General features: G+C 46.1%; 1 protein-coding gene across 1 annotated transcript in view; it reads right to left on the bottom strand.

Moving 5' to 3' along the window:
- The window catches only part of galnt9 (polypeptide N-acetylgalactosaminyltransferase 9), a 438,662-nt gene that overhangs the window by 64,157 nt on the left and 347,285 nt on the right, over positions 1-27,220 (bottom strand). Inside the window, exons 7-9 of the mRNA XM_043715359.2 lie at positions 24,370-24,555; positions 18,575-18,712; positions 15,109-15,204 (exon numbers count right to left, since the gene is read on the bottom strand). Of these exons, the coding sequence (XP_043571294.1) occupies positions 15,109-15,204; positions 18,575-18,712; positions 24,370-24,555 (420 nt within the window). The remainder of the gene's footprint in view (positions 1-15,108; positions 15,205-18,574; positions 18,713-24,369; positions 24,556-27,220) is intronic.

Here is a 27,220-nt window from a genome sequence, read left to right as displayed (position 1 = left end):
CACTTGACCCCCAAGTCCACGTATCTCCCTGCAGTCTCTATTTCTCTCTCTCCCCTTGTTCTCTATTTCTCTCCCTGCAGACTCTCGCCCAGAGTCTCTCTCCCTTTCTCTGCAATCTCTCTCACTCTCACGCCCTACTGTTTCAATCTCCCACTCTCCAAGCAGACTCTAATCCCTCAGACTCTCCTGCAGTCTCTTCCTCCAACTTCACATCTTTCACTGCCTGCTGTCTCATTCTCTCCAGTCTCTCTCTCTCTCCGTCCACGCAAGTCTCCCTCTCCCCTTTGCACCCCAACCGGTGGGTACACCAGGAACAAACTGATTTTGTGTTACAAATTTGTGGAGAAAACATTTGAACAGCATCAACTCTGAGTTCCCCTGTAAGCCACAGACAAACCTGACCTGGAACTATCTCAGTGTTCATTATCACTGGGCCCTGAACTGTCGCTCTAACAGCAGTGTGAGTGCAAGTGTGTGGTGCTGGAAAAGCACAGCAGGTCAGGCAGCATCCGAGGAGCAGGAAAATCGACGTTTCGGGCCGGGATCCTTCATCAGGAATGTCGATTCTCCTGCTCCTCGGATGCTGCCTGACCTGCTGCGCTTTCCCAGCACCACAATCCCAACTCTGATCTCCAGCATCTGCAGTCCTCACTGTCTCCTAGCAATGTGACCTACTGCATAGGCACTGCAACAGCTCAAGGAGGTGGTTCATCACCAAACTCCCACAAGGTAATTAATAATGAGTAATAAATACTGGGCTAGCCAGCCATGCCCATATCCCATGAATGAATGAATTTAAAAATTTGCTAGACGTAACTGGAGTGAAGTGGATTAACTCCTTGTATTGTCCATCAGCTGCAGCAGTGTTCTGAACACTAAGAGTGAGATTATTGGAACCCTCAGCTTAATCCTGGAGTCTACCCTGGGTTAGATTGAATAGAGTCCACTTGCATGACCTAAGGAATGGTGTGTATGAACAGAGACTATTGCTTTCACATATAAATGTTCAGAATTATCATATATCACAATGACAAGTGTGGAGGGTGATCAGCAATATTCATGTACTGCCTTTAAAATAGTAATGCATTTCCACGATGCTTTGCAGGGAAGTATCAAGCAGAAAGTGACACATAAGGAAGTTTCCCTGTCAGCTGGTCAGAGGTAGTACATTTTATGCAATATCTTACTGGAGAGAGGAAGCAGGAAGGGTTCGGGAGTTGAATCCAGAATTCAGAGAACGGTCAGGGAGCAGAATGAACTTAAGAAATAGGAGCAGGAGCAAGCAACACAACATGCCTGTTCCATGATTCTGTACAACTGTAGGTGATCCCATCCCTCAGCTTCACATTCCAACCTATTTACCAAAGGCGGTGAACAGTTAAAACTGGGGTCGCACATGTTGACGGAATTGGGAGAGTCTAGATATCTCAGATAAAGGGGAGGGGGTCATGGGGAGAGAAAGAGAGAGAGCTGATTTAGAAACCAGAGTGAGAATTCAAAAATGCAGGATGATGGTAGAATAAGGGTTGGTGTCCATCTGTGAGCGTGGAAGGTGATAGGTGACTTGGTGAAAGTTTGGAGGTTAACAGCAGAGCTTGAGATGAATTGAACTTTGTCAAGTGTGTAGGCTGCATCAGCAATATCTGTAAAAGGAGGGCTTAGAATTTAGAAGGAGAAGGAGCAGATGAACCAGGAGAATCTCAAGAAAAGGGAATATTAGGTACAGCTCATCGTCTCTCCTGCAGTCCTTCTCTGACAACGTCTGAGCAAAAATGTCAGCAATGGTGAATCTCTCTGAATACACTCCTGATTATTCAACGTGGGCTATCACACACCTTCCAATTATAATCAAATGGTGATTTCTCATTACCATGGAAACTGTAGCTGGTTAATGAAAAACATGGTATGAGAGCGCAACTTCAAACTCAATGCAGCGAGTGATTTGGACGGACCATTAGAGGACTGTTACAGAATGACATGAGAGCACGCCTATACAATTTCCTCACCCCATAGAATTATCTTGATATTTACAGAATCAGAAACAGAAATTGCTGGGAAAGCTCAGCAGGTCTGGCAGCATCTGATTTCTCTCCACAGATGCTATTAGACCTGCTGAGCTTTTCCAACAATTTTTGTTTCTGTTTATGATTTCCAGCATCCAGAGTTATTTTGGCTATTATTTACGGAATTATCTCATCATTACACAGCAACTGAAGGAGTATACCTTATCCTCAATGCTCACTTATGTTAACAGTTGTCTAACAGTTAACAAACCCTTGTTCACAAGTTACATGCCCCTTTGGCCTTTTCCTCTGGACTTGCTGGTGATAGGAATGTGAGACCAGGACAAAGAGCTAGCAGAGAGGTCGGGATAAGTTTAGATAGCGAGCAACAGGTTAGAAGGTGAAGCATAATGTGAGTAACTGTGAGACTGTTCACTTTAGTTGAAATGGAAAATGAGAATGTCCTTAAAAGGGTGAATCTGGTAAATGTCGCTATTCAAGAAACCTGGGGTCAATACTGGCTGGGGAATTGAGAACATGGGTATGGTGATTGGAACCAGGTGGATCTTGTTGACTACATAATCCTTGATTGGAATTATTAACCTGGACCAATCAGGATGTGGAGGTGCTGGTGTTGGACTGGTTATGTGCCTGCCCCTCTTCCGCGGTTATGTTAGAGCCCGGGTGTCCTTGGAGAAGGAGCACGCGGTGTCGACCAACACCCTGGAGTTGTTCAGGGAGAGGTGGGCGCCGCAGGGAGTGGAGTGCATCATTTCTCCCTCCAATTCTATTTTGATTTAGTCCCTACCCTCCCTTTCACTGTTTTGATCACACAGCACTGTCCCTTGATGCGAAGGGCAGTGTTTGTCACTGGCCACCCGGGTGTTTTCCTATCTTCCTGGTGGTGGAAATTGAATAAAGATTGGTGCACTTTGTGTCTTTCACTGTGTCTCACACCTGCACACACACACCATGGGTGCTGGGGATAAAATAAGCACTACCGCACTTAGGTGGTAGTGTGGAAAAAAAAAAGGGTAGAAAATGAAAAAAAAAAAAAAAAGAAAATAAAAAAAAAAAATGGACTGGTTATGGAGCCGGGGGCCTGGGCTGGACGCTACCGCAGGACATAGCAGGCAGGGCAGCGGTAGACGTCTGGTACGTGGCCACCGCCATCCGACGCCTTAAAACGGCGGTGCTCGGACCCGACGTAGTGCACCAGTTGGAGGACGCTCAGGTGTGCGGTGGGATCCCGTCCGCGCTCACCCCAGCCCGGACGGAATTTCACATTGGCCCCAAGGTCCCGTACTTCCCGCGGGAGCCTGTGCCCCACAACCTGAGCCGCCTCCGACATTTTAACTTTGTTTTGTTTAGGGAGGTGAAGAGAAAGGCCCTGTATCGACTGCTGCTGCACACCATCCACCTCTTCTCCCTCATCCACCGTCCGGACACGCCTTGGCGTGCCCATTTGCCACCGGGCGGTGGGGATCCCCAGTGGAGGGCTCTCTACGCGGGAGTCCTCCCCCTTTCTCTCGGGGATCTGGGTTGGAGGGTGCTGCACGCAGCAGTCCCCTGCAACCGCAGATTGCGGTGGTTCACGGACTCCCAGCCCAACTGCTTGTTCTGTGGCGCTGTGGAGTCCGTGGACCACGTATATATTGGGTGTGGGCGTTTGCACTCCCTTTTTGATTTCCTTAAAAACCTTCTCCTCTATTTTTGGCTGCACTTCAGTCCCACGCTCCTGATCTTTGGGCACCCGGTACGGAGGAAGGAGGGCAGGTCTGAAGACCTCCTCGTGGGTCTGCTCCTGGGCCTGGCCAAACTGGCCATCAACAGGTCCAGGCAGCGGGCCGTGGAGGGGGTCGTTAGGGCCGACTGCCTGCCCCTCTTCCGCAGTTACGTTAGAGCCCGGGTGTCCTTGGAGAAGGAGCACGCGGTGTCGACCAACACCCTGGAGATGTTCAGGGAGAGGTGGGCGCCGCAGGGAGTGGAGTGCATTATTTCTCCCTCCAACTCTATTTTGATTTAGTCCCTACCCTCCCTTCACTGTTTTGATCACACAGCACTGCCCTTTGATGTGAAGGGCAGTGTTTGTCACTGGCCACCCGGGTGTTTTCCTATCTTCCTGGTGGTGGAAATTGAATAAAGATTGGTGCACTTTGTGTCTTCCACTGTGTCTCCCACCTGCACAAAAAAAAAAATTGGACTGGTTATGGACAAAGTCAGAAGTCACATGACACCAGGTTATCGTCAAACAGGTTTATTTGAAACCACAAGCCTTTGGAGTGCGGCTCCTTCATCAGGTGATGAAGTCACAAATAGACCTATTGGACTACAACCTGGTGTTATGTGAATTCTGAGTGGGCCAATCAGGAAGCCCAGGCTGACCAATATAAACAGGGGATATTTCCTGCTAAGAAAAAAAAATATAAATGGGGGATATTGTATGCACTGTTTTTTGTGTAACTGGAATGTCTTGTATGTACAAATGCATTGTTACTGTTTTATAATGATTGAAACTGGGATTTGAGGTTTGTCCTCATTTCCCTGAAAACTGGTCGAACAGTGGGATTTGGAACCTGACTTTGCTGTTCCTCTGTATACAGCTGTTAATTGTTTTGTAAACTGTGTATTGTTTAATAAAATAAAAAATATATAAGCAGGGGATTTAGAATCTCCTCAGTTCAGGGACTGACTCCGAGCTAGTTGGCCACAGCCCGTGTACCGTGTACCGAAAGGCTGGTTTGGTAAAGGGATGCTGGGTAGTTAACTCAGTGGTGCGCAAACTTTAGATAAGGGACAGGACATTGGGGGCTGAGATGAGATGGAAATCTCAAATTCTTTGGAATTCTGTGTCCTAGAGGGTTGCACATGCTCCAATGTTGAAGATAGTTAAGGCTGCGATTAACAGACATTTGGGCTCAAACAGTATGGAGAAGGGGCGGGGAAGTGGAAAGGAGGACCACGATCGGCCTGGGCTACATTGGGTGCTGCAATTAACACAACAGCCCCGTGCTTCTCATTGACTCCCATCTCCTGGTTGTTGGATTAATGTCACCTAATCTTAACAGGAGTTGTTCCTCCAGATGGGAACGAGAAAATGTGGCCCTCCTGCCCTCCTCAACACCTTCTGCTCTCCATCTTCCCACTGATCACAATTCACCTCCTTGGTGTCCAGATCAATTCTGACGATTTCACCGCTGGGCCAATCTTGCTGATTCTGGCTCCTTTGACCAGTGAGGGTCCACGCAGTAGAGTTTTCATGGAGCCCAGCCTTTAGAATTGGCACTGGGCCTCTGCTACCACAGCTGAAGCAAGCTGGCCTCTGACCAGGCCACAGTCCTGCCTGTGTTGAAATGGGGACCATTCCCACATACAAGATACACAACAGCAGCTCCCCTTGAGACACCGTGAAGGTCAAGGGCAGTGAGAACATGGGCAGACCAATGCCCACATGTCCCCTGGTAACATGGAACTAAACTGGCACCATTGGCACTGTGGCAGTTCCAGTTGGTGGCTCAGTACCACCGCCTCAAGGGCAAATAGGAATGAGCAATAAATCCAACTTCCAGTGGTGCCCACACTCTGTGAAAGGCTAAGTTGGAAACAACAAGAGCTTTATTTAAATCACTCAGCTGGAGAGGATGATCACATTTTGGCTCAGTAATAAACATACTTTCCATCGTTTCCCTTGTGATAGCACAACAGACGATGAATTTGCCAGTTGGTAAAAACATTAGCGAAAAGACACAAAAACACACAGCAGGGAAATGACAGCACGTGTGGCATCAACCATATGTGTTGACTTCCAACACAGTGATGTATCCAAGACTGCTCAGTCATGTTCACCCAATGTCCTCCTGTTCTCATCACTAAACCGCTCTGGTTCCTTCACTGACAGTGTCTCAATTTTAAAACTATTGTCCTTATTTTTAAATAGCTTCCTTGTCTTGCCCAAGCCCCTCCAAAGCATGTAAACTCTTTCAGCCTCGTAGTCAGAGAGTCATACAGCACAGGAACAGACCCTTCGGTCCACCCAGTCCATGCCGACCATAATCCCAAACTAAACTAGTCTCAGCTGCCTGCTCCTGGCTCATAGCCCTCCAAACCTTTCCTTTTCATGTACTTATCCCAATGTCTTTTAAACATTGTACCTGTATCCATATCCACCGCTTCCTCAGGAAGTTCATTCTCATATGAACTGCTCTCTGTGTAAAAACATTGCCCCTTATGTATTTTCTAAATATCTCTCCTCTCAACTTAAAAATGTGCCACCTAGTCTTGAAAGCCTCCCATCCTACAGAAAAGATAACTACCATTCACTCTATCAAATCCTCTAAGATCTCAGTGTTCCTCTAACTCAGGTCTCTTGAACATATCCTGATCATCTAGATGCTGGCTGGGTCCTACATTTCAGAATTCTCTCCCGAAACCTTTCCCCTCCTTAGCTCCCACTTCTTCAACCAAGATCTCCATTGGACATCTCCTTATCAAGAATTGGTTTTAAACGTCATTTCATTACATTCATGTGAAACATTTTGGGATGTTTTCCAATGGTGAAGGTGCTGAATAAATGCAAGTTGTTGTTGACTGTGCAAGAATAAAAGATGGTGGAAGAAGCCAGGGTGAATTTCCCAACTTTTCTCTGAGTAATGGCCGTGGGATTTTGTTTAACATCCAATGAGAGGGCAGCTGGTGTGGCCTCCATTACAGGAGTAGTACCTTTGACAGAGCAGCATTCGCTCAGTGATCAGAAGATGAGAGAAAATATAATGCTTTGAGATCACTCACTGTGTGCAGTTCTGGTCCCCACACTGTAGAAGGGACTCTGCAAAGGAGGAGATGCAGAGCAGGTACACCAGGATGCTGCCAGCGATGGAGCATTACAGCGATGAGGAGAGACTGGATATGCTCGGGGTGTTTTCTTTGGAGCAGAGCAGGTGGAGGGGAAACCCGATAGGGGCGGCTAAGATTCTGAGGGACATTGACTTGGGGGATAAAAAGCAGCTGTTCCCCTTAGTCGAAGGGCCAAGATGTGGACTTGTTGGGCCGAAGGGCCTGTTTCCACACTGTAAGTAATCTAATCAAACAAGACAGGCATACTTTCAAAGTGAAAAGCAGGAGGTTTAGGGGGGAGTTTGAGGAAAAGGCTTTTCACCCAGAGGGTGGTGGGATGCCCAGCCTGGGAGGGGGGTTGAGGGTGAGAAACTCCACAGCCTTTAAAAAGTACTTGGATGAGCACTTGAAGTGTCAGAACATTCAAGGGAAAGGGGGCTTGTGTAGGGGGTAGTGTGTTTTTTGGTGCTACAGGCACGATGTTTTCCAGTAAGAAACACATATGATTTGTGTTTCACAAATGTATGACCAAATTCTGACAAGTGGTAAGAGCTCTGACAATTGTGATCTCTTGGAAAGAGGACTAATCTGTGAGTCAAAGCAAGGAAGTAAGACCAAAAGGCCTTCAGAAATAGCAACAGGATTAGGCCATTCAGCCCCTCGAGTCTGCTTCAGATGATAGCATCGTGGCTGATCTGACATTCTCTCCATCCACTTTCCTGCCCCTTCTCCTAACACTTGATTCTCCGACTGACCAAGAATCTCTCTGTCTCTGAAATATCCACAAGAACTCCGCCCCCATAGCTCTCTGTAGCAAGGAGCCCCAAAGACTCATGACCCTCTGAGAGACCTTATTTTTTAACAGCGGAGAGCGGCGGGAGCTGGGCGCAAGTGAGGTCGGAGCAGCAAGGCTGTTGGGAAGGCAAGTGATTGCTATTTAAGTGGACGCTAAGAAGGTGTTTCTGTTAGGCAGGGAGACTAGGACACGTGGGCACAGCCTTAGAATGAGGGGGGGTCAATTTAAAATGGAAATGAGGAGACATTTCTTCAGCCAGTGAGTGGTGGGCCTGTGGAACTCATTGCCACGGAGCGCAGTGGAGGCTGGGACGCTAAATGTCTTCAAGGCAGAGATTGATAAATTCTTGATCTCACAAGGAATTAAGGGCTACGGGGAGAGTGCGGTAAGTGGAGTTGAAATGTCCATCAGCCATGATTAAATGGCAGAGTGGACCCAATGGGCTGAATGGCCTTACTTCCACTCCTATGTCTTAAGGTCTTATAGAAGAAATTCCTCCTTTTCTTAGTCTGAAATCAGTGCCCCTTTATTCTGAGACTATGCCCCCTGGTCCCAGACCCTCCCATGAGGGGAAACAGCCTCTCAGCATTGACCCTGTCAAATCCCTTAACAATCTGATAGGTTTCAATGAGGTCACCTCTCATTCCAAACTCCAGTCAGTAGAGTCCCAACCTGTTTAACCTTTGCTTTTAAGATAATCCCTCCATCCCAGGGATCATCCAAGTGAACTTTCTCTGAACTGTGTTCAATGAAGTGACATCTTTCCTTAAAAAAGGGACCAAAACTGCTCACAGTATGACAGCACCATGGTCTCCCCAGCACCATGGACAGTTGCATAAGACTTCCCGGCACTATACTCCAAACCCCCTGAAACACGGGCCCACATTCCACTAGCCATTACTTGCTGCCCCTGTGTACTCACATTCTGTGTTTCATGCAGATGTTTCCCGAGTCCCTTTGTGTTGCAGTCTTTTTCCTTTCCAAAATGAAAAACTTCACATTTTCCTACATTATACTCCACCTGCAAAAACTGAGCTAAATCCTGAGCACCAGTTGGGATAAAGAGGTGAACAACCTGTGTTGCTATTTTCATAATCCCTGTGGATGTTAATCCTGGAGTTAATTTATAGAGTCATAGAGATGTACAGCACGGAAACAGACCCATGCCGACCAGATATCCCAACCTAATCTAGTCCCATTTGCCAGCACCCGGCCCATATCCCTCCAAACCCTTCCTATTCATATACCCATCCAAATGCACTTTAAATGTTGCAATTGTACCAGCCTCCACCACTTCCTCTGGCAGCTCATTCCATACACATACCACCCCCTGTGTGAAAGAGTTGACCCTTAGGTCTCTTTGATATCCTTCCCCTCTCACCTTAAACCTATGCCTTCTAGTTCTAGACTCCCTCACCACAGGGAAAAGACTTTGTCTATTTGCCCTACCCATGCCCTTCATGATTTTATAAACCTCAGCCCCAACGCTTTAGGGAAAACAGCCCGAGCCTGTTCAACCCTTCCCTATAGCTCAAATCCTCCAACCCTGGTAACATCCTTGTAAATCTTTTCTGAACAATTTCAAGTTTCACAACGTCCTTCCAATAGGAAGGAGACCAGAACTAATGCAATATTCCAAAAGTCTGTACAGCCGCAACTCTTATACTCAATATTCTGACCAATAAAGGAAAGCATCCCAAACTCCTTCTTCACTATCCTATCTACCTGTGGCTCCACTTTCAAGAAGCTATGAACCTGCACTCCAAGATCTCTTTGTTCAGCAACACTCCCCAGGACCTTACCATGAAGTGTGTAAGTCCTGCTAAGATTTGCTTTCCCAAAATGCAGCAGCTCACATTTATCTAAATTAAACTCCATCTGTCACTTCTCAGCCCATTGGCCCATCTAGTCCAGATCCTGTTGTAATCTGAGGTAATCTTCTTCACAGTCCACTACACCTCCAATTTTGGTGTCATCGGCAAACTTACTAACTATACCTCGTATGCTCACATCCAAATCATATATATAAATAATTAAAAGTAGAGGGCCCAGCACCGATCCCTGTGGCATTCCACTGGTCACAGGCCTCCAGTCTGAAAAACAACCCTCCACCACCACCCTCTGTCTTCTACCTTTGAGCCAGTTCTGTATCCAAATGGCTAGTTCTCTCTGTATCTGGGGTATTTTAATCTTGCTAACCAGGCTCCCATGGGGAACCTTGTTGAACGCCTTACTGAACTCCCCTTAGATCATGTCCACCACTCTGCCGTCATCAATCCTCTTTGTTACTTCCTCAAAAAACTCCATCAAGTTTGTGAGACATGATTTCCCACCCACAAAGCCATGTTGACTATCCCTAATCAGTGCTTGCCTTTCCAAATACATGTACATCCTGTCCCTCAGGATTCCCTCCAACAACTTGTCCACCACTGAGGTCAGGCTCACCGGTCTATAGTTCCTTGGCTTATCCTTACCACCCTTCTTAAACAGTGGTACCACGTTTGCCAACCTCCAGTCTTCCGGCACCTCACCTGTGACTATCGATGATACAAATATCTCAGTAAGAGGCCCAGCAATCACTTCTCTAGCTTCCCACAGGGTGCTAGGGTACACCTGGTCAGGTCCTGGGTATTTATCCACCTTTATGTGTTTCAAGACATCCAGCACCTCCTCCTCTGTAATAAGGACATTTTTCAAGATGTCACCATCTATTTCCCTACAGTCTATATCTTCTGTGTGCTTAGCATTGCATTTTATGAAATGTAAATTGAGCTTCTGGTCAACGGTAACCTCCCGGATGTTGCTAGTGGGGGATTCAGCAATGGTAACACCGTTGAATATTAAGGAAGTGTGGTGAGATTGTCTCTCACTGGTGACGATTACAGCTTGGCATTTGTGTGGCGTAAATGTTGCTTGTCAGCCTAAGCCTCGTCCAGATCTTGTTGCATTTGAGCTTGGACTGCTTCAATACCTGAGGAGCTGTGAATGATGCTGAACACTTTACAATCATTGGCAAACATCCCTGCTTCTGACCTTATGATGGAGGGAAGGTCATTGATGAAGCAGCTGAAGGTTGAGCCTAGGACACTCCCCTGAGGAACTCCTGCAGAGGTGTCCTGGAGCTGAGATGATTGACCCCCAACAACCACAACCATCTTCCTATGTGCCAGGTATGACTCCAACCAGCAGAGAGTTTGTCCCCTAATTCCCATTGATTCCAGTTTTGCTAGGGCTCCTTGATGCTACACTCGGTCGAATGCAGCCTTGATGTTAAGGGCTGTCCCTCTCCCCTCCCCTCTGGAATTCAGCTCTTTTGTCCATGTTTGACCCAAGGCTGTAATGAGGTCAGGAGCTGAGTGACCCTGGGGGAACCCAAACTGGGCATCACTGAGCAGGTTATTGCTGAGCAGGTGCTGCTTGATAGCCCTGTCATTAACCCTTTCCATCACTTTACTGATCAACGAAAGGAGACTGATGGGGTGGAATTTGGCCGGGTTGGATTTGCCCTGGGTTTTGTGTACGGGACATATCTGGGGAAGATTTCCACATCATTGGTTTGATGTCAGTGTTGTAACTAGTGGAACAGCTTGGCTAGGGGAGTCACAAATTCTGGTGGACAAGTCTTCAGTACTATTGCTGAACTGTTGTCAATGCCCATAGCCTTTGCAGTATCCAATCATTTCCTGAATGAGCTGAATTGGTCAGTGTGATGCTGGGGCCCACTGGAACAGGCCAAGATGAATCACCCACTCAGCACTTCTGGCTGAAGATCACTGACTTGTCTTCTCTTGCTTAGTTTTCACGGACTCTTGATACTCTTGTCAATTGTTATGCCAACAAGACAGTTTTATAACAAAACATTCTTAGCTTTATATTTCACTTTGCACATTTCCATTCTCAATGTGGTTTTCTATGACATCTCAAGCAGTTTATAGAACATAGAACGTGAACATAGCACAATACAGCACAGTACAGGCCCTTTGGCCCTCAATGTTGAGCCACTCTAAGATCAAACTGACCAACACTTTGCACTATCTTCCATGTGCCTATCCAAGAGTTGTTTCAATGTCTGTAATATATCTGACCCTACTACCACCACTGGCAGTGCATTCCATGCACCTACCACTCTCTGTGTAAAGAACCTACCCTTGACATCTCCCCTAAACTTTCCTTCAATTACCTTAAAATTATACCCCCTCATGATAACCATTTCTGCCCTGGGAAAACGTTTCTGGCTATCCACTGTATCTATGCCTCTCAACATCATGTAAACCTCTTATCAAGTCACCTCTCATCCTTCTTCACTCCAATGAGCAAAGCCCTAGCTTCCTCAACCTTTCTTCATAAGACCTGTCCTCCAATCCAGGCAGCATCCTGGTAAATCTCCTCTGCACCCTCTCTAAAGCTTCCACATCTTTCCTATAATGAGGCGACCAGAACTGAACACAATATTCCAAGTGTGGTCTAATCAGGGCTCTATAGAGCTGCAGCATAACCTCGCAGCTCTTAAACTCAATCCCCCTGCTAGTGAAAGCCAACACACTACTTGCCTTCTTGACAACCCTATTGAATTGGGTGGCAACTTTGAGGGATCTATGGATATGAACTCCAAGATCCCTCTGTTCCTCTTCACTGCCAAGAATCCTGCCTTTCACTCTGTATTCTGCATCAAATTTGACCTTCCAAAATGAATTGCTTCACACTTTTCCAGGTTGAACTCCTTCTGCCACTTCTCAGCCCAGCGCTGCATCCTGTCAATGCCCTGTCATGACCTACAACAGCCCTCCACACTATCCACCACTCCACTGACCTTACCATCAGCAAACCTACTGCAATGGTGATACTGTCCCTGATGAGCAATGCCACCCCTCCACCTGTTTTACCTCCTCCACTATTCTTTTTGAAACATCCAAACCCTGGAACATCCACCAACCGTTCCTGTCCCTGTGATATCCAAGTCACTGTAATGACCACAACATCATAGTTCTAAGTACTGATCCATGCTCTAAGTTCATCACCTTTATTCCTGATACGTTTTGCATTAAAATAGACACACTTCAGCCCATCACACTGACTACGCCTTTGCCCTATCAAGTCCCTATACCTCCTCACAGACTCTCTGCACACTGCATCTGGCTGTTCACTACTTACTCCATCATCTGACCTGTAGCTCCGGTTCCCACCCCCCTCGTCCATATGCTCATACTCATTAAAGTTTAGAAATATGAGAGGAGATCTAATATAAGGATGTGAAAGAGGATTGACAAGGTAGATGTAGAGAGGTCATGTGAGACAATCTAGAATGAGAGATCATAGCTTTGGGATAAGGGGTAGCAGATTCAAAACTGAGATGAAGAGAAATTCCTACTGTCAAAGGGTAGTGAGTCTGTGGAATTCACTCCCCCGGAGTGCAGTGGATGCTGAGTATGTTGAAGGGGGAGATAGAGAGATTTTTAATTTGTAACAGGCTGAACAGCCATGGACAATGGGTGAGATGAGATCAGCCATGATTATACTGAATAGGGGAGCAGGCCAGAGGGGCTGAATGGCCTAATGCAGCTCCAGATTTTCATGTTCTTATTGCAGTAAATCAATTTCCACTCAGAGCAGCGTGCACTATTCATTAATAAACATGAGCAGGTTGTGTTATACTTCCAAAATCTAAAGGTGTTGGAGGTGCAAAGGGATCTGGGAACAAAAGTACATCACTAACAATAATGACACAGAGTAACAAGGCCAACGGAAATCAAACCAAACCAGAGAGTTAAGGCTAGTTGGAAAGAGGCTATGCTAAAGCTATATCGAGCTTTGGTTAGATACTCTTGGAATACAGTTCAGCTGTCTGCAATATAAAAGTCACTGTAAAGGCAGCAGCAAAGAACGTTCTATAAGATTGCTCTTAGGGATGTGAGGTGACAGCCATCAGGAGAGGGTGAACAGCCTCAATCTGTTTTTCAAAGTTTCTGATTGCGTAAGCACAGAGAGAATGTTTCCACTAATGGGAAAGAGCAAAACTAGAGGCAGTCAATACATGAAATCCAATCCGAAATTCAGGAGAGAAGGCTTTATTCAGAGAGAGCTGAGAGTGTGGGCCTTGCCTGCACAGGGGAATAGCTGAAAGCAATAGTATCGAGCGCGAAGTTGTTGACGAAGAAACGCAAATTGAACATTTTGAAGGTAGAGTAAAGTAAGGAAGGGTGGCAGGAGGATTGAGTGGTGTCTAAACCTGCATTTGGAGAAATTTATTGCGAAAAGAAATTGTACTTTGTGACTTGTCACCTCTAAGAGTTTGCAGTTTTGGAGGAGAAACCTCCACACAAAATAACAATGGGCAGACGGGGTGAAAATGACCACTTTCCAAGCCATTGTGTAACCCAGTGCAAACTCTAACTCAGCTGCCCCAAGCAGGACTAGCGAGTCTTCCAGATGAATCCTGTCTGGGACTGACCGAGGTAGCCATGGTGATTACAGATTGTTCAGAGTTCTTGACTTTGGATAGCATTGCTCCTTACGTTGTCCTATCATCACAGAAGTACACCATCGATTCATTCGCAAAACATGTTCGGTTTAGGCTCAGGTCATTGACAGATTTGGGAAGCATCCATTGTCCCTTCCAGATGAGCTTTTAGGGCTCATTAATCTCTTCTCACATTGGGCATGAGGCTCACTGAGCCTGATACTAACTTCCTGCATATCAACTCAGTCAGCTCGGATTAGAATAGGTTCCATAAAGTTCACAGGTTGCTCTGGAATTGAATTGAATTGAATTTATTGTCACGTGTACCGAGGCACAGTGAAAAACTTTGTCTTGTGAGCAATACAGGCAGAGTTCAGTAGCATAGGTAAGTAAATAATAGGTAAACAGCAGCAAAAACAAAAACACAGGTACAGGTGAATTTAACTGACCTAAAATAACTAGTTTGATACCGAGATGGACCTTTGAAAATCTCCTCAATGTCTTACAGTCATAGAGTCATAGAGATGTACAGCACGGAAACAGACCCTTCGCTCCAACCCGTCCATGCCGACCAGATATCCCAACCCAATCTAGTCCCACCTGCCAGCACCCGCCCCATGTCCCTCCAAACTCTTCCTATTCATATACCCATCCAGAAGCCTTTTAAATGTTGCAATTGTACCAGCCTCCACTACATCCTCTGGCAGCTCATTCCATACACGTACCACCCTCTGTGCTGATGTTTTGACTTTTTTTCCCAAAGTTCTAAAACAATGCCACAGCATATAAAACAGTAATTGCTGCTCCTGGAATTGGAGGAAATCACCTTCAACACCTAAAATACCTCAAAAAAGGAGCAGCTGTTGCAGCCTGAAATTTTTCCTGTCCTCCATCTTGGATTACCCAGAATCCTAACTGATAGCCAAGAGACTGAGCGAAGATCTCCAAGTAGCTGTTGCTACTTACTGCACAGCTTAAAGGATAAAGCAGGTTAGCAGCACACAGAAGGATGTACCTACCTGGGAGGTCATACCGTGACATGGATACAGGATAGCTCTGTCATCTTCTTCTGAGCCTTGGTCTAAGCAATAGCCACTCGCTTTGCTGTTTCGTACCTATTGGATTAAAAGGAAATGCAGGTTCAAACTCAAGCCTTACTGCAAGAACTTCCTGCGAGCGTTTGCAGCTGATTTTTAATACCAACCCCAAATCCCTCCCTTTGAACTTTCTAGCCAAAGGAACCAGGTTAGGGGCAGCTTGTTTGTCAGAAACAGACAGCACATTGTGAGAAGCAAAAACAGAAAAGCTCAGCAGGTCTGTCGGCGTCTGTGGAGTGAAATCAAAGTTAACGTTTTGGGTCGAGTGACCCCGCCTCAGAACCGTACTGAGGAAGGGTCACCAGCCCTGAAACGTTAACTCTGATTTATCCCCACAGATCCTGTCAGACCTGCTGAGCTTTTCCAGCAATTTCTGTTTCTTATTCGGATTCCCAGCACCCCCAGTTCATTTGGTTTTTAATTGGCACTTTGTGAAGTTGTGAAAGAAGATACACTTCCACTTTAAGTGGAAGTCTTGCGGGAGCAACAGAGGGGATGTTACTTGACTGCATCTCCATATATATGCTGACCCTGGGGCCCCTGTCACACTCCTCCATGCTCACTGTATTCTATTTTATTCCCCAGTGCCATTAATATCACTGTTAGTGCGGGATCACAAATAGGTTCCACGCTGAATAAAAAACAGCTTGAAGAAAAGGAAATAGAAGTACTTTCTAAAAGCATTAGTAAGAACAGCTAAAATGTAAAAAGCTTTCCTACAGTTATTTTAAGAACACTAATCTCTTAGGAGTAACCTCGACTGCTTCAGGCCCTCTTTCAGAGGGACTATTGGCAGACTGATGTGGATTTGAGAAGTGTGCTTCCTACTCTGACTCACAAAACATGGTTTGGTTTTAAAAAGCCCCCCCTCCTTCCCCACTTCTACCCCAGGTCATGCTACAGCCCATCCTTCCAACCACACCACCCTCTTCCAACATCTCCCCCAGGTCAGCTCAGAGGAGGGATTTGACAATTTTCATGACACTGCTATCTTGGGTGACTTCCTTAACTGGAAAATAATCAATGGTTCAATCCTTCCACACGCTGTGATTACTCAGAAATGAGATCCACAGCAATTGTGCAAGGTTTAAATGGGAGACGAATACACCCCAGTGCAGTCACCTCTTTGCCACACTCGCTCCCAAAAGGGACAAGCTGCAAGGTTTACATGTTTCTAATTTTGTCAGGGTGATAAACAGGATTGAGCGAAGGCAATGGGTTTAGCTTTTGAATCTTCTGTAAATCTCTTGCTCTCTGTAAAGAAGCTTAAGGATTTACATCAAATCAAAGTCGATCACATCAAAGGAAGGATTTCTCAATTTTTCCAAGTCCCAAAAGCGCTTTACAGAATCACAGAATGGTCCAGCACGGGAGGAGGCCAATCAGCCTGCTGTGTCCGTGCTCGTCCTCCAACTGAGCTTGCTGGCTTCTTCCAGTGTTTTTACAAACTCAGCTTCCAGACAAACGTACAGGATATGGTCCCTCAGAGACTCCATTTGATGGGGCATAACCCCTTTACACAGCACCAGCTACTGTAGTGTCAGGATGAAGGTTCAGTTTCTGAAGCATGGTCTACCTCCCAAATGGAAGATGAATGGGTATGTGGGGACGTGTGAAGGTGGGTATAGTGGGCAGTTTGGTCAATGATTAGTGGGTTATGCAATGGAGGTAGTCCAGTAAAGGTTCACCAGGGGGAACTGTCTTTCTTTCATTCACGCAAGAGATGTGGGTGTCTCTGGCTAGGGGAGCAATTATTACTCATCCCTAATTGACCAGAGGGTTGTTAAGAGTCAACCACATTGCTGTGGGTCTGGCATCAAGTGCAGGCCAGACCAGGATAGGCTGACAGATTTCCTTGGCAAAAGTGAGGATTACAGATGCTGGAGATCAGAGTCAAGATTAGAATGGTGCTGGAAACGCAAAGCAGGTCAGGCAGCATCCGAGAAGCAGGAAAATCAACATTTCGGGCAAAAGCACTTCCTGATGAAGGGCTTTTGCCCGAAGCGTTGATTTTCCTGCTCCTCAGATGCTGCCTGACCTGCTGTGCTTTACCAGCACCATTCTAATCTCGACAGATTTCCTTCCCTAAAAGGACATTAGTGAATCAGCCAGGTTTTTCCTGACAATTGACAATGGTCATCATTAGACCCTTAATTCCAGCTTCTTTTTTTAAAAATTGAATTCCAGTTCTACCATCTGCCATGGTGAGATGTGAACCCAGGTCCCTAGGACTCTAGTTTCTGGATTAATAGTCTAGAAAGAATACCACTTGGCCAGCACCTCCCCTCATGAGAGGTTGAGTTGGGCCTGTATTCATTGGAAGTTTCAGGTGACCTTATAGAAACATCCAACATTCTCAGAGGACAAGTCAGAGTTGATGTGCAAAAGTTGTTTCCCTTGTGGGAGAGCCTAGGACCAGAGGCCGTCATCTCAGATTAAAAGGTCACCCATTGAAGACAGAGATGAGGAGGAACATCTTCTCTCTGAGGGGAGTGAATCTGTAGAATTCTGTACCACAGAGGGCTGTCAAGGCTGGGTCATTAAGTGTATTCAAGATTGACAGAGAGAGATTTTTAATCAGCAAGAGGAATCCATGGTTATGGGGGAAAGGCAGGAAAGTGGAGTTAAGGATTATCAGATTAGCCATGGTCTCATAGAACATAGAACATTACAACGCAGTACAGGCCCCTTGGCCCTTGATGTTGCGCTGACCTGTGGAACCAATCTGAAGCCACCTTACTTACACTATTCCATATATTTATGTTTAAATAAACATATGTTTATTCAATGAATGGTGGAACAGACTCGATGGGCTGAATGGCCTATTTCCACTCCTATATTTAATACTGTTCAAGTTTGAAAGGTGGATAAGTGGGTGAGGTGTTGTAAGGATGAATGGATTATTGAGGCAAAAGTGAGGACTGCAGATGCTGGAAACCAGGGCTTTTGCCCGAAACGTTCCTGATGAAGGGCTTTTGCCCGAAACGTTGATTTTACTGCTCCTTGGATGCTACCTGAACTGCTGTGCTCTTCCAGCACCACTCATCCAGAATCTGGTTTCCAGCATCTGCAGTCATTGTCTTTACTATGAAGATTCCACTGCTCTTCTTTGGAAATAGTGAAATGTGATATTTTATGTTCACTCAAAACAGCAGACCTGGCCTTGGTAAATGTCCAATACAGTTGACACCTCCACCCCTGCAGAGGTCCCTCACTACTGGAGCTGGAGTCTCTGTCCTGATCTGGTGCTCAGGTTTTCTGGGACTGGACTTGAATCCACAATGTTATGACGGTGTCACCTACTTAGTTACAGCTAGCATCAGGGTGGCTTTAGAATTCCAGTTCGGTTCACCACTATCGGGAAGGCAGTATGACTGTGACAGCTTACCTCTCCGTAGGTGATGGTATTGTTGTAGATCCTCATTTCAGGATAGACATTGTCCCTGTACCATCGGAAACTCCGACAATTCAACCTCTTGCGCAGTGCTACTCTATCTGAAACATCACCAAAATCAACCCCTGGATTCTGTGGAAGTGAAACAGGAAGAATTATAGAGTTGTACAACACAGAAGAACATTGTGGTTCTGTTCGCCGAGCTGGGAATTTGTGTTGCAGACGTTTCGTCCCCTGTCTAGGTGACACCCTCAGTGCTTGGGAGCCTCCTGTGAAGCGCTTCTGTGATCTTTCCTCCGGCATTTATAGTGATTTGTATCTGCCGCTTCCGGTTGTCAGTTCCAGCTGTCCGCTGCAGTGGCCGGTATATTGTGTCCAGGTCGATGTGCTTATTGATTGAATCTGTGGATGAGTGCCATGCCTCTAGGAATTCCCTGGCTGTTCTCTGTTTGGCTTGTCCTATAATAGTAGTGTTGTCCCAGGTGAATTCATGTTGCTTGTCATCTGTGTGTGTGGCTACTAAGGATAGCTGGTCGTGTTGTTTCGTGGCTAGTTGGTGTTCATGGATGCGGATCGTTAGCTGTCTTCCTGTTTGTCCTATGTAGTGTTTTGTGCAGTCCTTGCATGGGATTTTGTACACTACATTGGTTTTGCTCATGCTGGGTATCGGGTCCTTTGTCCTGGTGAGTTGTTGTCTGAGTGTGGCTGTTGGTTTGTGTGCTGTTATGAGTTCTAGTGGTCGCAGTAGTCTGGATGTCAGTTCGGAAATGCTCCTGATGTATGGTAGTGTGGCTAGTCCTTTGGGTTGTGGCATGTCCTCGTTCCGTTGTCTTTCCCTTAGGCATTTGTTGATGAAATTGCGCGGGTATCCGTTTTTGGAGTTCTTCTTCCTCTTTTTGCAGTTCTGGTGTACTGCAGTGTGTTGTGGCCCTTTTGAACAGTGTCTTGATGCAACTTCTTTTGTGTGTGTTGGGGTGGTTGCTTTCATAGTTCAGGACTTGGTCTGTGTGTGTAGCTTTCCTGTATACCTTTGTGGTGAATTCTCCGTTCAGTGTTCTCTGTACCATCACGTCTAGGAATGGGAGTTGGTTGTCCTTTTCTTCCTCTCTAGGGAATCGGATTCCTGTGAGTGTGGCGTTGATGATCTGGTGTGTGTTCTCTATTTCTGTGTTTTTAATGATTACAAACGTGTCATCTACATATCTGACCCAGAGTTTGGGTTGAATTTGCGGTAAGACTGTTTGTTCTAATCTTTGCATTACCGCTTCTGCTATGAGTCCAGAGATGGGTGAGCCCATGGATGTGCCATTGACTTGTTCATATATTTGGTTGTTGAATGTGACGTGTGTTGTGAGGCACAGGTCCAGTAGTTTGAGTATGCCGTCTTTGTTGATAGGTTCAACGTCCTGTTGTCTGTTCTGTATGTCCAGCAGGTTGGCTATTGTTTCTCTGGCTAGGGTTGTGTCGATAGAGGTGAACAGTGCTGTTACATCGAATGAGAGCATAGTTTCTTCCTTGTCTATATCAAGACACTGTTCAAAAGGGCCACAACACACTGCAGTACACCAGAACTGCAAAAAGAGGAAGAAGAACATCTATACAACGTATTCGCCAAAAACGGATATCCTCGCAATTTCATCAACAGATGCCTAAGGGAAAGACAACGGAACGAGGACATGCAACCCAAAGGACTAGCCACACTACCATAGATCAAGAGCATTTCTGAACTGACAGCCAGACTACTGCAACCACTAGGACTCATAACAGCACACAAACCAACAGCCACTCTCAGACAACAACTCACCAGGACGAAGGACCCAATACCCAGCATGAGCAAAATCAATGTAGTGTACAAAATCCCATGCAAGGACTGCACAAAACACTACATAGGACAAACAGGAAGACAGCTAACGATCCGCATCCATGAACACCAACTAGCCACGAAACGACATGACCAGCTATCCTTAGTAGCCACACACGCAGATGACAAGCAACATGAGTTCGACTGGGACAACACTATCATTATAGGGCAAGCCAAACAGAGAACAGCCAGGGAATTCCTAGAGGCATGGCACTCATCCACAGATTCAATCAATAAGCACATCGACCTGGACCCAATATACCGACCACTGCAGCGGACAGCTGGAACTGACAACCAGAAGTGGCAGATTCAAACCACTACAAATGCCGGAGGAAAGATCACAGAAGCTCTTCACAGGAGGCTCCCAAGCACTGAGGATGTCACTTAGACAGGGGACGAAACATCTGCAACACAAATTCCCAGCTCGGCGAACAGAACCACATCGAGTACCCAAGCTACAAATCTTCTCACAAACTTTGAACACAGAAGAATAATCACCGTTATTAACATAACCCTGCAAATGCATCCCCCTCATCCATTTGCCTTTTCAAATTTACAATAGATTCAAAACGGGGAAAATGTTTCCTCCTTCTCTCCCTTTAATGTAATTGCGGCCACTCTCCCTGAATTGACTGCATTATCAACGGGACATAGTGACACTCACGTGTAAAATGTTGTTTGCATCATGGGGTGAACACTTTTTGGCCATTGTGTGTAATTGACCCATTGTGTGTAATTGACCCATTGTGTGTAATTGACCCATTAGCGAATCTGTTGCAATGTTGCACTTCATTGTAAAATCAATCTTTTTATTCCCTGGGAGATCAGAAATTAATTTTCAATTGAGCATGCCCTTTACAGATCATTTACAAATGGACAGTCAGGGGCTGAATTATAAACAATGGAACTACAATAGCTGAGGTGAAAATGAGGACTGTAGATGCTGGAGATTAGAGTTGAGAGGAGTTAAAATTGACCCTCAACTGTAGTAGAGTCGAGAGTGTGGTGCTGGAAAAGCACAGCAGGTCAGGCAGCATCCGAGGAGCAGGAAAATCAACATTTTGGGCAAAAGCTCTTCATCAGGACCCGAAACATCGATTCTCCTGCTCCTCGGATGCTGCCTGACCTGCTGTGCTTTTCCAGCACCACTCTCTCGACTCTACTACAGTCGAGGGTCAATTTTAACTCCTCTCAATTCCACTGGGAACCTCAGGATCATTCAGGCCCTTAAACAACATTCAGTTGAAATTCCTCCTCGAATCCATTGCACTTGTCTGCATTAATTCGTTAAACCTGGCTTAATACAAATCATTCAATGTTAGTTTTGAAATTTTCAATTGACTCTCGGACTCAACAACATTTTGGGAGACTAAAATTTAAGATTTCCAATACATGTGTGTATGCAGAGTGTACTTCTAATGTGCCTGGCTGTCATTTCTAAGTTACACCCACTTATTCACTTACAGGATGTGGGTGTCACTGGTCAGACCTGTGTTTATTGCCCATCCCTAATTGCCCAGAGGACAGTTAAGAGTCAGTTACATTGCTGTGGATCTGGAGTCACATCTAGGCTAGATTTCCACAGAATCTCTACAGTGTGGAAGCAGGTCATTTGGTCCATCGAGTCCACACCGACCCTCTCAAATGCATTCCACCATATAACCCTGCATTTCCCCCAGCTAATCCACCTAGCCTGCCCAACCCTGGACACCATGGGCAATTCAGCACAGTCAATCCACTCTGACCTGCACACCTTGGGATTGTGGGAGGAACCGGAGCCCCCGGAGGAAATCCACGCGGACACGGGGAGAATTGTAAACTCCACATAGGTGGAGTCAAATCCAGGTCCCTGGTGCTGTGAGGCAGCAGTGCTAACCACAGAGCCGCCACTTCCTTCCCGAAAGGGCATTAGTGAACCAGATGGGCTTTTACGACAACTGACACTGGTTACATGGTCACCATTAGGCTAGTACTGTCTTTCCCCAAGTTCCAGATTTCTTTAATTGAATTCTCCATCTGCTACAGTAGGAATTGAATGCATGTCTGTAGAACATTGAGCTGGGGTTCTGGTTACTAGTTCAGTGCCATTTCAGCACCACTTTCCCATTGCCCTGTCAATTTCTCTCTATTGTACCTATCAAATAATTTAATCTTTTTAAAGGCCTCTGTTAGGTCGTCTTCTAATCTTCAATATTGAAAAAGACCTGGTCACTATATATATCCTCAGTCTAAAATTTGCTCTTGATTATACTGTTGTTTGATGGAGCTTGCTGTGTGTTAACTGACTTTCTCAATTCCTCATACAAATATTTCATTACACTACCTTCTGCCTCCAACTGCCCTCATTCAGTGACTACACTTGAAAGTAATGGAATAACATCAGGTGTTCTGAAATAGCTCTCTTTTTCTCTTGTTGAAGTTTGGGTGGTATGGAAAGACCAACATTTCTTTCCTGAGTAATTGCGGAAACGTTGTATTGATGCTCAGGATATAACTTCTATCCACCCCAGGACAAACCAGCATCACTGAGTCGTGTTCCATCAAAGAGATGGAAATGAGTTGAATCTAATTGGTCCTCAGGACCTCACCTTTCCTAACTAGATATGAAATAATTTAGAAAACAATTTCAAAAATAAAGAAACCCAGTATGGGATTGCTGCTTCATTATTCCTTCTTGGGGAGGGGGGAGGAATATCATGATTAAAGTTTTCCCTGGGGCGTGGAACATGTAAAGATCACTCTGCTACAGCCTATTACTCTCCCCTCCACTGACTATCGCAATGCACAACTCCAGGCTCTGGGGATGACTGAAGCGATGATGGTTGCCAACTCTAGTTGGGTGTAGCCAAGAACCTTTCATCATGCCTGCATTCCCTGCTCTTTCCCCATTGGTTATTCAAAGTCTCGTGCTGGTTGGAAAACAGATTCAACTGAATGACTCTCAGCTCCCGGTCAAACATTGCCCTTTTCTCCATCTTGTAACAACTTATGAAAAATCTTAATAATGATTTGCTCCTGAACTCCCCTTTCCCAAACTCCTCCCTCTCACATTGTCCCCTCACAACATTCCCCTCAAGCTCCTACAGCTCAAAACAAGAAGGGTTTAGGCGTGCAATGCCAAGACAGACAGTGGTATGGCCCAAGGGTTGGGAAATGGAGGTTCGAATAGTGAGGTGATTGATTTTAACTGGCACAGACTCAATGGGCTGAAGGACCTTTTCTCTTTCTGACTCTGTGACTCACTCTATCTCCAAACTCCTCCCATCCCTAAAATTCTGCCTCTCCAACCACCCCACATTCCAAGCTCTCCCTTCCTAACCTCTCCTTCCCCCAAACTCCCCACCTCCCTACTCTTCTCTCCAAACTCCCATTCCCCCCCCACCACATCCTTGAGGGAGTCTCAGAGAAAGTCGCTTGGAGAGGTGACAGATTCCCGTGGAGACTGCAATGTCCTTCCAGTCCTTTCCAATTGTGGGACTTGGAATGTACATGATTAGCACCTCAGAGACTGAGGCCTTGATCCAACACAGACTTGGTGTGCTTGTGAAGCAGATCAGTATTGCTGCATCACTGCAGATTCATGCAATTTCTGCACAGCACAGCCAGAGGTTCTAACCCCCTGACTGCCCCACATGAATGGAAACGGTTGAGGGAGATTTAAGAACAATGAAAGTTACAGCACAGGAACAGGCCCTTCGGCCCTCCAAACCTACAGTCCAGGAGTTGGCAGGTGGGACTATTTGAGTTTGGAATTATCTTCAGGTTGGACCGAAGGGTCTGTTTCCGTGCTGTATGACTCGATGCTTCTTCATGTCTCACTAACCAATATACAAGACCGTCTACCTCCTTCTCAAACAAATCATCACCAGTGGCCAGAACCATTGGCCTTTCTAGACCGTGTATTTTCACCTGCCTGGTCCATACTTACGTTTATTGGTATATTCCATGCCATGTAGACGTGTGATTTGAAGTCGTCCATCCAGACCTCAGCAGCTCGGAGGGCGTTACGCTTGGCGTAGTAGTCAATGTCGTTGTTGTATGGCTTCTTTGTGCGTTCGATGTGGGCCACTCTTGAGCAAGGCAGGACCTCCATGCTGCCCCCGCACTGCCAGACCTGTGTGTGGGTGGGTGAATTCATTCAGTCTCAGAGTTCACTGGAACCAAAATGTACAGTTACCACCCCCCCCCCCCCCCCCACCACAACCAGATCATGCCACAACACCAAACATCAAGAGCCCCACGCTGGTACTAACCAAACAAACTATCGGTTCTTTCACAGTCTCCAGGGAAACCTCGCACCTACATCAGGGGGGTGTTCCCAAACTTTTTCCACTCGGGTTGTGGTTTCCAGCTTCAAACTGGGGTTTGCCCCTGTTGAGGGAGGGGTGGGAGTGATGGGGGAGGGGAGGAGGAGGAGGTGTGGACTAGGGAGGGTAAAGGAGGGGATTTCATCACTTGGCACAAGAATGTAAAGACAACCTTTTCTCCCCATTCAGGAGTCAGGAATTCCGGCCATGCCCACATGAGGATTCAAAGCTGGCCTGGGGATTGTTCACTCGGCTGGAGTCCTGGCAGCCATTACCATCTCACAGACCCTGCATCTCCTCTCGCGGTCCCCACTTGACCTACAGGTGACTCCAACCCAAATATCATGGTTGAATCTTAATTCCCTCATGCCAACAAGAGATAGGCATTAATGGCTGCCCGCAATCCGTGTTTTGGAAAAATTACTAACATAATATGAAAGAATGACTACTCCCTCCCCAACGATGCGCAACATAATCTCCTGTCCCTGGAGGATGGACAAACTGGGGGCAGTGTGTGTTGTGGGAGGGGATGCTCCAACAACAAGACTAACCTACACTGAGATAGCACCTTCAGTGCAATGACATGTCCCAAGGAGATTCACAGAAACATTATAAAGCACCATGAGACACAGACACATTAGGAGACACTTTATTAGATGGGCAAAGGTTTGGTGAAAAGCTTAAATTTCAAGACATTTCTTCAAGGAAGAAAGCAAGGAAAAAAGTTAAGGCGGATTAGAAAAAATGTTCCTGAATTTTGGACCGGAGTGCTGGAGTGATTAAAATTCAGGCTTAAAAAGCCAAGATCAAAAGTGTATGGATATCTTGGGCAACTACAGGTCACAGCAGAGATGGAGATGGACGGGCTACAGAGGGATTGGAGAATTTTAAAGATCAAAACATTGCCAGGCGTGGATTGGTAGGGAAGTGTAAAACTAGAGGGCACAGGTTTAAGGTGGGAGGGGAGAGATACAAAAATGTCAGACAGAGGGTGATGAGTGTCTGGAACAGGCTGCCAGTGGTGGAAGTGAGTACATTTTTGACATAAAAGACACATTTGGGACAGGTATGCGGATGAGATAGGCGTGGAGAGATGGGGACCAAACACAGGCAAATAGGACAAGTTTAATTGTGAAAACTGGGCGGAACGGGAGGTTGGGCCGAAGGGCCTGTCTCCATGCTGTAGACCTCAATGTCTCTGGTAAGGACAGGGCGCAAAATGTGAAACTGACGTGAGGCTGCAAGATATACTGATGGCCTGCCCCATCCCATCACACAGTGACATTTAAATCAGCTCCTGGAATAGAGACATGGCTCAAATAGTATTTAAGAATTCAGTTCCTGGTATTCACATATGTACAGGTCTAGGCTCTAGAGAAGTAATTCAGATGTACATTTCCCTCAGAATGACATGCTTCAAGAGGGCAGCACTCAATCCAACGGAGACTGAGAATTTTCCACCATTAGGTGACGTGCTGTGACACGATGCTGATAAAATGAGATCATCTTTTGAAGGCCCATTACACACCTGCTGTGGGGCATAACACAACAAATGGGATTTACTGAGAGTTAGGACAGACACAGCAGGGTTTTGGGTAAAAGAAGACAAAGGACTGCGGTCGCTGGAGACAGACAAACAGAAGCAGAAATTGCTGGGGAGATCCAGCAGGTCTGGTAGCATCTGGGAAACGGAAACCGAGTTAATGTTTTCAGTCATAGAGTCATACAGCTGCACAGCATGGAAACAGACCCTCCAGTCCGACTTGTCCATGCCGACCAGATATCCTAAATTAATCTAGTCCCATTTGCCAGCACTTGGCCCATATCCCTCCAAACCCTTCCTATTCATATACCCATCCAGATGCCTTTTAAATGTTGCAATTGTACCAGCCTCCACCACTTCCTCTGGCAGCTCATTCCATACACGTACCACCCTCTGCGTGGAAAAGTTGCCCCTTAGGTCTCTTTTATATCTTACCCCTCTCACCCTAAACCTATGCCCCTCTAGTTCTGGACTCCCCGACCCCAGGGAAAAGACTTTCTCTATTTATCCTATCCATGCCCCTTGTGATTTTATAAACCTCCATAAGGTCACCCCTCAGCCTCCGATGCTCCAGGGAAAACAGCCCCAGTCTATTCAGCCTCTTCCTATAGCTTAAAACCTGGCAACATCCTTGTAAATCTTTTCTGAACCCTTTCATGTTTCACAACATCTTTCCGATAGCAGGGAGACCAGAACTGAAACCAGTATGCCAAAAGTGGCCTAACCAATGTCCTGTACAGCCGCAAATGATCTCCCAACTCCTGTACTCAATGCTCAGACCAATAAAGGAAAGCATACCAAATGCCATCTTCACTATCCTATCTACCTGCAACTTCAATTTGAAGGAACTATAAACCTGCACTCCAAGATCAATGACCTTTCTTCAGAGTTTCGGGTTGAATGTGGGAGTCAGACCAGGTATTTGTTGG

This window comes from Chiloscyllium plagiosum, unplaced genomic scaffold (assembly GCF_037043375.1).
Source record: "Chiloscyllium plagiosum isolate Xiang-an unplaced genomic scaffold, Cpla_swu_hap1 HiC_scaffold_24, whole genome shotgun sequence".
NCBI classification, from domain to species: domain Eukaryota; kingdom Metazoa; phylum Chordata; class Chondrichthyes; order Orectolobiformes; family Hemiscylliidae; genus Chiloscyllium; species Chiloscyllium plagiosum.
The sequence above is the reverse complement of the archived record's forward strand: the minus strand, read 5'-3'. Positions and strand labels throughout refer to the sequence as shown.